Raw genomic sequence first — 10,165 nt, 5'->3', positions numbered from 1 at the left:
CGCGACGCGCGTGGATAACGCCTCGATCCCTCGCGTTTTCTCCCCCGCACCGGCGCGAGGCGCGCGCGCGCCCCTCGCGCGCGCGCGAAAGCGTACGATCGCCGCATGCGTCCCGCGAGGCGCGCGCGCGGCGACGGGCGCGGGGCGAGAGATGACGATGGCGATGATGTCCATCGCGTCCACGGCGTCACACCGACGCGATGGAGCTGCGGGCGCTCGACGCGCTCGCGTTCGCGCTCGGCGTCGTCGCGCGCGCGATGTGGTACGCGCTCGGCGCGCCGGGAGGGTGGTGCCTGCCCAGGGGCGATCGCGCGCGGGCGTCGTGGGGGGGCGGTGCGAATGGATTGGGACTCGGGACGATGCGTGAATGTGGCCTGTTCGAACGCGTCTCCGTGGACGCGGAGGCGACGTTAGGGGCGCTGTTGCGCGCGCGTGGATCCAATGCGATGGCGCACGTGAATGGATGCGCGTTGGACGCGCACTTGCGTCGAGTGGAGGAGGAATTAGGGAGGTTTGGGGCGCCGGCGATTGCGCGGTTGGCGGGCGCGGCGCACTCGGCGTACGGAAGCGAATTGTATCCGGGAACGCTCGTTCGGTTGAGGGATAGGAGGGTGTTGCGTGAGGTATTGGGAGATGTCGGAGAGATGTTGGTCTTCGTGTACGGCACGGCGAGTCAGCGCGCGTGGTACAGGGCGACGCTCGGGGAGACGCGTCCATTCGTGGCGGTTAATTTTTACACGGGCGAACGGGTCGAGATACAGAGTGATGCGCTCGTGGGGATCGTGACGTTGATGCACGCGGCGGATATTATCGCGGTGCTCAATCCCACGCGCGGTGCGCTGAGCACGGCGGTGGGGTTTGCGTTACATCTCATGTCAGTCGCCGCCGAAACGTTGCGCGCCGCTTCGAAGACATCGTCCGACGGAAAAGCGCTCGAATCCTTAGCTCGAACGATCGAGGACGTCGGGCTGGACGAAGTCACGAAACGTATGGCCATTCTAAGCGATTCGTCGGCGACTTGGAGACCGGAAGACGTGCGTGATCTTCGCGAGCGAGCGGTCGCTCGAGCCGTCGCGCGATTGCGCTCCACGCGCAGCGACGCGATCATGGTCATGCGCGCCACGGGCGTGCTCTCGTGATCACAGCTTTTGACTGTAATTGTGTAAATCACGCGATCGCATCCGACGGCGTCGCGTGCGTCATTCTCGTCGTACGATCACATGAATGCTCTGCTCGTCCCGTCCCGAGGCGCCTCGGGAAGACTAACATGCGCGGGCTCCAATTCCAAGACACGCCTACATCTTTGACGCCACACGCGCCCGTCGCCTCGGGACGGGACGCATACATGCTCAACGCGACGCCCGGGGTTTTTCCCTGGCGGATCATCGTGAACGAGCTCCGCGCGCTCATCATCGAGGTGCGAAGCAAGAGTCCCGCGGATACGAACCGTCTTTTGCCCGAGGCGTGTGGACTGACCTCTGTTCTAGCTCGACGACGCCGTCGCAGACCTGTCGCGATCGTCCACGTGGTCGACGGTCCGATGCTTTTTTATCACAACCGTGCGATCGATCGACGCGGCGCGACCGGTGCGCAGGGTGGCGGATGCGATGCGGGATTTGGAGGCTTCTTTTCTCATCACCGCGCAGCGAGAGGCGTGGTTGGACGGCGAGCGGAGAGAGTGGTTAGAATCGGTACGAACGCTATCGCGCGTCGATAGCGCGCTGAACGAAGCATTTGGGATAATGCGCGTGATCGGGGGCTTACTCAACGATCTAGCGATGTCGCTGCGGGACGAGGCGTTTCGACGAGAGTGGATCGAAAGAGATCCCGAAGGCCACGGCGTTACGAAGAAAACCGCGTGGCACACAAAGCTCGACGTAATCCTGACCAGGGGCTCTGGATACTACGACGCCTTGGCGATGCGAGACGATGATGTCCACAGTGGTATCGGCCCCGGTCGGGGTGTCGCGCTCCTCGGAGGCACGCGAAACGACGCGGATGCGGCGTACGATATCTCAACCGATGCGCTTTGGCATCGTCAAAATCTCCGACGCCAACGCGTCTCCCGCTCGAGATACCTACAGTTTGGCGTTATCACGGGACGTACGGTATTGGATGATGACCCGGACGATCCGTTTAACGCGTGTGCGTTGGAGGGTGTCGAGCAACAGTCAGAACTCCTACGCCTGCGCGACGAGGTCGAGCGAATGAAATTGGAACGCGAACAGGAAGTCCTTTGTACAATATGTTACACAAATAAGCGCGACACGGTGGTGTGTCCGTGCCTGCACTTGATGTACTGTCATGCGTGCGTCTCGCGTTTGCGCGACTCCGCTGGAGAGGGGCGATGCGCGAAGTGTCCGCACTGCCGAGCGCCGATGAGCGGTTTGATGCGGATTTTTTCTTGATTTTAATACACACCTCCGTTAGTAATGCTGAATGTTACCTCACTCCGCGAGTACTCTACTAGACCAGCTGAGCGCGAGTTTTCGAGCGATATTCGGGCCGTCGCCAATCGAGGAGGACACGATTTTTTGCACATCGATCTCGCTTCGGGTAATCCACCGCGCAATACGGATTCAGCGCCGCCTGACAGCCCTCGCACACCACCGGTTCGTACGGCAACGTCGGACAGTGTTCCCCGAGGTCCTTACCCGGTGTCACCAGAGCGCCGATCGGTAACACCACCCTCGTGGCTTCGATCCTCGAGCACGGCCACGCGTTCCAGGATAAACGCGCGCCCTCTCGGTGTTCGAGCTCGGTGAAATCCATCTCGATCTCAACCCTTTCGACGCGTTCACGCGGCGATCGACGCGTTCGATGCGCTCTCGGGACGTTGACGTCCCTCGCGCGCGTCGATCGGCGCGTCGATCGGTCCCGGCGCGCGCGCGTCGGCGTGTGGCGTGCGTTTGAGCGCGAGAGGCGACGCGTGGACATCGTGACGCGCGCTGCGAGCCACAGGTCGGCGTGCGCGCGCGCGTCGAGCGCTGGGCGTGCGTCGAGAGGGAAACGCACGATGGAGACGGTCGAGGACGCGAGAGCGATGCGCTCGTGGACGCGCGCGAGGCGAACGAGCGGGGAAACGGTGGGTTTCGTCCCGACCATGGGGTGTCTTCACCGCGGGCATCTGTCGTTGATCTCGATCGCACGGGCGCGGTGCGATCGCGTCGTCGTGTCGATATACGTGAATGAAACGCAGTTCGCCCCGGGGGAGGATTTCGAGGCGTACCCGAGGAAGATGGCGGAGGATTTGGAGGCGTGCCGGTCGGCTGGCGTGGATTGCGTGTTCGTCCCGAGAGCGATGTATCCGGGAAAGGAGGAGCCGGCGCACGAGACGTACGTCGATGTAGAGATTTTGAGTAAAGGGCTGTGCGCGCAGACGCGCCCGCACTTCTTTCGTGGCGTGGCGACGGTGGTGACGAAGCTATTCAACGTCGTGGAGCCGGACGTTGCGGTGTTCGGAAAAAAAGACTATCAGCAGTGGCGGGTGATTCGAAGGATGACGCGGGACTTGAATTTTGCTATCGAAATCGTAGGAGGGGATATCGTGCGAGAGGAGGATGGGCTCGCGATGAGCTCGAGGAATTTGTTGTTGACGTTGGAGAAGCGGGCCGAGGCGACAGTTATTAATAGAAGCCTGCGCGAGGCAAAAGCGCTCGCGGAGCGACAGCCCACGGCGTGTGGTGTTCTTGTCGATGCAGTGACGCAGGCGATCAACGGTGGAGGCGGGGTGGTCGATTACGTCCAGGTAATGGAGCCGGAATCACTGACGCCGTACGAAGGAAACGTGTCTTCGCCCTGTGTCATCGCTGTCGCGGCCAAGTTTGGTAGCGTTCGTTTGCTTGACAACATCGAGATTATGTGTGAAGGCGTAAAACGATAGCTATTATTAGTACGCGCACGCTGTTGCGTATCATTAGTAGTACCGGTACTTGTACAAGTACTTGTAGTCAATGCGGCGAAATGATTCTTTTGCACGCACGCTAATGCACGCGCCCTGTATCTTTCATGACAAAAGAAAGTTGAATCTATTTGATGAAGCAGTCCTTCAGCGGACTCGTGCACACGCCCGCAGACGTGGTGAAAGGGATGTCCTTGTAGCACGCGACCCCTTCGGCGTTAGTCTTGAGATCTGGCGAAACCGCATCGAGTTGCTTCTTCTTTGGGTTCAAGACTTCCTCCGGTTCGCCTTCAAAACCGGCAAACATGACTCGTTCACCGATGGCGGCACCCTCAGGAGGGACGACGAAATCGACCTCAGTGTGATCTTCGTTTGAGGTGCACAGCACCAAGCCGTCAGACGCCACGTTTCGAAGCTTACCGGGCTTGACGTTGACGATGACGCACACCCGAGCACCCTCCATTTGTTCGTGGGTCTTGAACGCACGCAGACCGCTGCAAATTTGCCGCACGCCCTTCTCCCCGAGATCGATGTTCTCACACCACAACTTTTCTGCCTCTGGGTGCTCCCAAGCCTTGGTGATCACGCCGACGCGAATGTCAAGAACGGACACGTCCATGCGCTTGCTTGACGGCGTATCGGCCTTCCCTCCGCCGTCGCCGCCCTTCTCCTTCTTTTCCTTCTTCTCCTTCTTCTTCCCACCCTCGCTCGTGCTCGTCTTGCTGTCCTTCTCATTCGTTTCCTTCGCCGGCGCGCGCTCGAACGTCGGCGCATTCGCGTGCGTCAACGCCCGCGCCTCGACGCCGCCGCTCAACTTTGCGGCTCCGCGCGCGCTCACGAACGCCGCCCATCTCCGCGCGTGCGTCAAGGCCTCGCTCGACGCGTTCAGCGCCTCAACGCACGCCACGTACACAGACGCGTCTTCACTCGTGAGCGCGTGTCCGGAGATCGTCGAGCGAGACGCGAGGTGCGCGTTCAGGGCGATCAATCCATCCGCCGCCGGGGTAAACTTGGCGACGTCGATCTGTTGTTGACTCGGCGTCGTCGCGCCGAACGCGGTGGTCATGGCGGTGACGATGGCGTTTGTGGACATCGTGTATTCGAGAGTGAGTACAGAGGCGCGGGCGAGCGCGTTGGTGTGTGCGGTGGTCGCGGCGAGACAAGATGAAAGAGAAAAGATCGGGTCCAAAGGCAGAGGTGTACGGGCGGCGCGGGAGAGCGTGTGTTTCGTGGGACGGTTGTCATGGAATTGAATATACTTCTCTAGAATCGAAAACTTTCACCTAGATACACACGGACTTCCCAACGGTGAAATGCGTTGGGCGTGAACAATGTGTCGCAGCGTCGACTTCTTCAAATTTTGATGTCCACGTGTCGCGACGGTGACTTAACAGTCAACAAATCTAGTAGCGGTAGGCCGCCGGCTTGTACGGGCCTTCAACCGGGACGTTGATGTACGCAGCTTGTTCCGTGGAGAGCTTGGTGAGCTTGGCGCCAATCTTGCCCAAGTGGAGGGCGGCAACCTTCTCGTCCAAGTGCTTCGGGAGCACGTAGACCTTCTTCTCGTACTTGCCAGACTTGCGCTCGTTCCACAACTCGAGCTGAGCGATGGCTTGGTTGGTGAAGGAGCAGGACATAACGAAGGACGGGTGACCGGTGGCGCAGCCGAGGTTGAGGAGACGACCTTCAGCGAGCATGATGATACCGTGGCCATCCGGGAACTCGAAGCGGTCGCACTGCGGCTTGATGTTTTGGCGCTTGATACCCGGGTAGCCCTCGAGGCCAGCCATGTCGATTTCGTTGTCGAAGTGACCAATGTTACCAACGATGGCGTTGTTCTTCATCTTCTCCATGTGTTGAACCATGATGATGTCCTTGTTACCGGTCGTGGTGATGAAGATGTCGACTTCGCCGACGACGTCTTCAATCGGAGCCACTTGGTAACCTTCCATGGCGGCTTGAAGCGCGCAGATCGGGTCGATTTCAGACACAATCACGCGAGCGCCGGCAGCCTTGAGTGCGGCGGCGGAACCCTTGCCGACGTCACCGTAGCCGGCAACCCAGCACGTCTTGGCAGCGATCATGACGTCAGTGGCACGCATGATACCGTCCGGCAAAGAGTGACGGCAGCCGTACAAGTTGTCAAACTTGCACTTGGTGACCGAATCGTTGACATTGATGGCCGGGAACAAAAGTTCGCCCGCCTTTTGCATTTCGTAAAGTCGCTTGACGCCAGTCGTGGTCTCTTCAGAGACACCGACGCAGGTCTCGACGATCTTGTGCCAGCGGTTCGGGTTGGTCTTCAAGTTCTCGGCGATAATCTTCAACACACACTTCATTTCAGCGTTGTTCGTGGAGGCCGGGTCTGGGATGGTGCCGTTCTTGGCGAACTCAATCTCAGCCTTGTAGCCCTCGTGGATGAGCAAAGTGGCGTCACCACCGTCGTCGACGATGATGTCGAGCGACTTGTCGCCCCAGTTGAGCATTTGGTCCGTGCACCACCAGTACTCTTCGAGCGTCTCACCCTTCCAGGCAAAGACGGCGGCGGAGTCGCGCGCGATAGCGGCGGCGGCGTGGTCTTGCGTGGAGAAGATGTTGCACGAGCACCAACGAACGTTGGCACCGAGCGCGACGAGGGTCTCGATGAGAACCGCGGTTTGGATGGTCATGTGGAGGGAACCGGAGATGTTGGCACCCTTGAGCGGTTGCGCCGGGCCGAATTCGGCGATGCAGGACATGAGACCCGGCATTTCAACTTGCGCGAGTTCAATTTCCATACGACTGTGCGTGGCGGGCGTTCGACGCTTCGTCAGTCAAGATCCTCTCTTCATTCGCGCTCGCGTTTTCCTTTTTCATTTCCCATCTCTCCGTTCTATCCCAGCCCTTCGTCGTCCCACGGTCGTAAGATGATTCATCTTGATAATCTGAGAGATCTCATTTCCTTCACGACTCCAAAGGACCGACCAGCTGTTTTTGGATAGATCTCACTTTCGAGCGAACTTCCCCTTTCCGCGCGCCGTGCACCGCGCCTCAACCTCTCGTGCGCGACCACGACGCTCGATAATAATTCGTGCATCCGTCCATCGCGTTCTCACGACGAACGCGAACTCGCGCGCATCGCAAACGTCGACTTCACGCCCGCGATCGATCCGCCGTCATCGCAGCGTGATGATCGTCATCGCGCGCGTCTCCATCCAAACGCGAATCGCTGTATGACGCACCCGAAGTCGGCTTGGGCCATGTCGCGAACCTTGTATTCGCGACCGGCGGAGGACGTCTCGACGACGCACATGGAGGAGCTCATGGCGACAGATGCGTGTGCGGTAAAGTGACGTCGGAGGCCCGGCGGCGCTCGTTCCCGCCAATCCGTCGCGATCATCCGCGAGGGACTCTTTGACCAGTCATGACTCGGTACTTATATTCCTCGAATCTTCAGAGAGACAGCTGGAGCGCTTTTTTGGCTTCAATACGGGCGAATGATGGGGAAACGATGGATGACGCTTCGCGGGGAGATGAGACGAAGGGTTCAGACGCGCGCGGACGGATGAGTCGAGCAGAGGACGACTGCGGCGACGCGGGTGGGAACGAGCGGTGTGACGCGGTGTGCTGTGACGTGCGTCGTCGTATTCGAAGACCAGTAAATCGTCACCGTGAGAGATGGTCGCGATCAGAGCCAGAGATCGTCCGAGGGGAATGATCGTGACCCGTTTTCGAGGCGCTTGCGCGCCGGGTCCGAGGGTCCGAGGTGCAACTCGAGCCGCGGGCTCATCACCTCGTGAATGACGCACAGAGGCTTACGCGCGCACCAAAAGATGTAATGACGCGCCCAAAACGTGGTCGAGTTCGGAAGTCCCCACGCCGAAGCCAGAGGATCGGAGGTGCCGCGATAGACACGTCGAACCTCTCGGAAGAGCTCCGTCTTGTTCTCAGCCAATTTTAGCCAAACGGGACGCTCAAGGGCACCGAACGAATTGGCGGCGCCGTCGTCGAGGATAACTTTATCCGCGTTCTCCAAATTCCACCAACTCGTGGCGTAGCACAGCGGCAAGCCGTGGGCGTCGCACAGATCAACCTCGCGCTGTAGCATCGAGCCGCCTGAGTCGAGTTGGTTCGCGACGTCGGATGGGATCCCGTTCGTCTTCGCGGCGGTGGCGCTAACGTGGACCTTGCCTTGCCATAAGACATCTGTTTTAACGTCAACGCGACCGGTGAGCAGCTTCAAGTGTCGCTGCGTGCGCGAAAATAAGAAGATTGATAAGTCAGTCTCGCAGACCATCTCTTCGAGCGAACGCACCGTAACGGATCCATCCGAGAGCAGCATCAAGCGCCACGCCGGACTGAGTAAAAATTGCGAGCGCAGCGCGCCGCCTGGCTGTTGATCGTTGCTCATCATCCACGGTTCCGTCGCGTCGCATTCGAGCTCGCTCCAAAAATCGCTCGACCATCGTTGCCGGCACCTGTCATTCTCGAGCTCTCTCCCACCTACATTTGACGGCAGCGAAGACCCGAGAGCGAAACTTTCCAAGAGCTCGGGCGTACCGCCATTCTTCCCGTTCGGTTCACCGAAAACATCTTCTTTCCGCGAGTTTGTCGCGCGAACGAGAGCGTATCTAGACCTCTGGAGACGAGCTGGTGCTCTCTTCTGCGCCAGCTCACTGGCCATCCTCGAACTCGCGAGTCTCATGATATCCATCGTCCGTAGTGTGTGCGCCGAACTCAAACGTAGTCCACTGTTACGAGTGAATGCTCACAAAACTTCGAACGCAGGAAAGCGCGCGTCGACGAGTGCGCGCGAGCGCGTGACGTCACATTGTGTCAGTCACAATCCAATATCGGTGTACGAGACGCGTGAGTGGCTGGCGTCGCTTCAGCGGTGATGAACGAAATGTGTCGTCTACAGTCTGCTCTAGGTTGTAAAAATAGGAATAACTGATCCACGTGGTGGATTCCTCACTTCTTGCCCACGCGAACCTCTGCCACGGCGAAGGCGTACTGCAAGTCGGCCAATAAGTCATCGCCATCCTCGATGCCGCAGCTAATGCGAACGAGATCGTCTGGCAAGCCGCGAGCGGCGCGAACCTCGGCGGGAATGCTCGCGTGAGACATGAAGCACGGGAGGGAGATCAAAGAGGTCGTGCCACCGAAAGAGACGGTGATTTTATGAAGCTTGGTCTCCTCCACGACGATCTTCGAGAACTCCACGTCTCCGGTGGTGAACGAAAAGATAGACCCAGCTCCGGACGCTTGACGGAAGTGCAAATCGTGACCGACATTGTTCTTCAATCCCGGATAGTTGACATTTTGCACGCGCGGATGCGATTCCAACCACTTCGCGAGCTTCATCGCGTTTGCCTGTTGGCGCTCCATGCGCAACTGCATCGTCTTCAGCCCGCGAAGCGCCAGCCAGCAATCGAACGGGGCGAGGTGCAGACCCTCGGCGTTTTGGTGGAAGTAAATCCTCTTTCCAACCTCCTCGCCCTTCACCGCGAGTAAACCACCGGTGACATCGGAGTGCCCGGCGATGAACTTGGTCGCCGACGTCATCGAGATGTCGGCGCCGAGCGCGAGCGGCGACTGGAACGTCGGGCACATGATCGAGTTATCGACGCACACGAGCGCACCTTTGTCGTGCGCCATGTCGCAGATCGCCTTGATGTCGATCACCTGCAATCGAGGGTTCGTCGGGGACTCCATCATGACCATGGTGGTCTTCCCTCCAGCAATGGCCGCGCGCACCGCGTCAAGATCCTTCATGTCCACGTTCACGACCTCGATCCCAACCTTGGGCACGACCTGCGCGAGCAATCGCGACGTCCCACCGTAAATATCGTCTCCGGTCACGATCCGCTCACCCGCGTTCACCAATCGCGTCACGCACGTGAGCGCCGACATTCCGGACGAAAACGCGAACGCCCGGTCCGCGTCCTCCAGGTACGCCATCTGCTCCTCCAACTGCGTCCGCGTCGGGTTCCCACTCCTCGTGTAATCGTACGGTCCGTTCTCCGTCGCGTTCGGCTGCGCAAACGTCGCCGTCTGATACAACGGCGGCGACGACGCCGCGTACGGGTCCCGCACGCTCGTCTTCGCGTGCGCCAACTTGGTCGCCATCTTATACTCCCGCGGGTTCGGCTCGCTCGGCTCCGTCGTCGCCCGCGTCGTTCGCCCGCGCGCGCCGTCGCGTCGTCCCGTCGTCGCTCGACGCGCGCCCGTCGGTCGTCCATCCCTTCGTCCGCGCGTCGGGTGTCGCCCCATCGCCCGCGCGCT

At 59.8% G+C, this 10,165-nt stretch overlaps 8 protein-coding genes across 8 annotated transcripts; 3 read left to right on the top strand and 5 right to left on the bottom strand.

Annotated features, from left to right (window-relative positions):
• Positions 1 to 200: 200 nt before the first annotated feature.
• Positions 201 to 1,139, top strand: OT_ostta09g02660 (unnamed product; the record flags this gene model as incomplete). The annotated part of the gene is made up of 1 exon (XM_022983369.1): positions 201 to 1,139. The coding sequence occupies one exon, from the start codon at positions 201 to 203 to the stop codon at positions 1,137 to 1,139; it is 939 nt and encodes a 312-aa protein (XP_022839643.1).
• Positions 1,140 to 1,607: 468 nt separating this feature from the next.
• Positions 1,608 to 2,408, top strand: OT_ostta09g02650 (Zinc finger, RING/FYVE/PHD-type; the record flags this gene model as incomplete). The annotated part of the gene is made up of 1 exon (XM_022983368.1): positions 1,608 to 2,408. One exon carries the CDS (start codon positions 1,608 to 1,610, stop codon positions 2,406 to 2,408), a length of 801 nt encoding a protein of 266 aa, XP_022839642.1.
• A 39-nt stretch (positions 2,409 to 2,447) lies between these two features.
• Positions 2,448 to 2,772, bottom strand: OT_ostta09g02640 (unnamed product; the record flags this gene model as incomplete). Its single annotated transcript, XM_022983367.1, has 2 exons — positions 2,448 to 2,550; positions 2,585 to 2,772. 2 exons carry the CDS (start codon positions 2,770 to 2,772, stop codon positions 2,448 to 2,450), a joined length of 291 nt encoding a protein of 96 aa, XP_022839641.1.
• A 244-nt stretch (positions 2,773 to 3,016) lies between these two features.
• OT_ostta09g02630 (Pantoate-beta-alanine ligase) lies at positions 3,017 to 3,883 on the top strand (the record flags this gene model as incomplete). Its single annotated transcript, XM_003081208.2, has 1 exon — positions 3,017 to 3,883. The coding sequence occupies one exon, from the start codon at positions 3,017 to 3,019 to the stop codon at positions 3,881 to 3,883; it is 867 nt and encodes a 288-aa protein (XP_003081256.2).
• A 145-nt stretch (positions 3,884 to 4,028) lies between these two features.
• Positions 4,029 to 4,994, bottom strand: OT_ostta09g02620 (Nucleic acid-binding, OB-fold; the record flags this gene model as incomplete). Its single annotated transcript, XM_003081207.1, has 1 exon — positions 4,029 to 4,994. The coding sequence occupies one exon, from the start codon at positions 4,992 to 4,994 to the stop codon at positions 4,029 to 4,031; it is 966 nt and encodes a 321-aa protein (XP_003081255.1).
• A 310-nt stretch (positions 4,995 to 5,304) lies between these two features.
• OT_ostta09g02610 (S-adenosyl-L-homocysteine hydrolase, conserved site) lies at positions 5,305 to 7,205 on the bottom strand (the record flags this gene model as incomplete). The annotated part of the gene is made up of 2 exons (XM_022983366.1): positions 5,305 to 6,682; positions 7,123 to 7,205. The coding sequence occupies 2 exons, from the start codon at positions 7,203 to 7,205 to the stop codon at positions 5,305 to 5,307; spliced, it is 1,461 nt and encodes a 486-aa protein (XP_022839640.1).
• A 363-nt stretch (positions 7,206 to 7,568) lies between these two features.
• Positions 7,569 to 8,594, bottom strand: OT_ostta09g02600 (Protein of unknown function DUF98; the record flags this gene model as incomplete). Its single annotated transcript, XM_003081204.2, has 1 exon — positions 7,569 to 8,594. The coding sequence occupies one exon, from the start codon at positions 8,592 to 8,594 to the stop codon at positions 7,569 to 7,571; it is 1,026 nt and encodes a 341-aa protein (XP_003081252.2).
• Positions 8,595 to 8,851: 257 nt separating this feature from the next.
• On the bottom strand, positions 8,852 to 10,009 carry OT_ostta09g02590 (Pyridoxal phosphate-dependent transferase, major region, subdomain 2; the record flags this gene model as incomplete). The annotated part of the gene is made up of 1 exon (XM_003081203.2): positions 8,852 to 10,009. One exon carries the CDS (start codon positions 10,007 to 10,009, stop codon positions 8,852 to 8,854), a length of 1,158 nt encoding a protein of 385 aa, XP_003081251.2.
• Between the last annotated feature and the right edge of the window lie 156 nt (positions 10,010 to 10,165).

This window comes from Ostreococcus tauri (genome assembly GCF_000214015.3).
Source record: "Ostreococcus tauri WGS project CAID00000000 data, contig chromosome 09, whole genome shotgun sequence".
Lineage (NCBI taxonomy): Eukaryota > Viridiplantae > Chlorophyta > Mamiellophyceae > Mamiellales > Bathycoccaceae > Ostreococcus > Ostreococcus tauri.
Note: the sequence above shows the minus strand (reverse complement) of the source record. Positions and strands in the feature narration are given on the sequence as shown.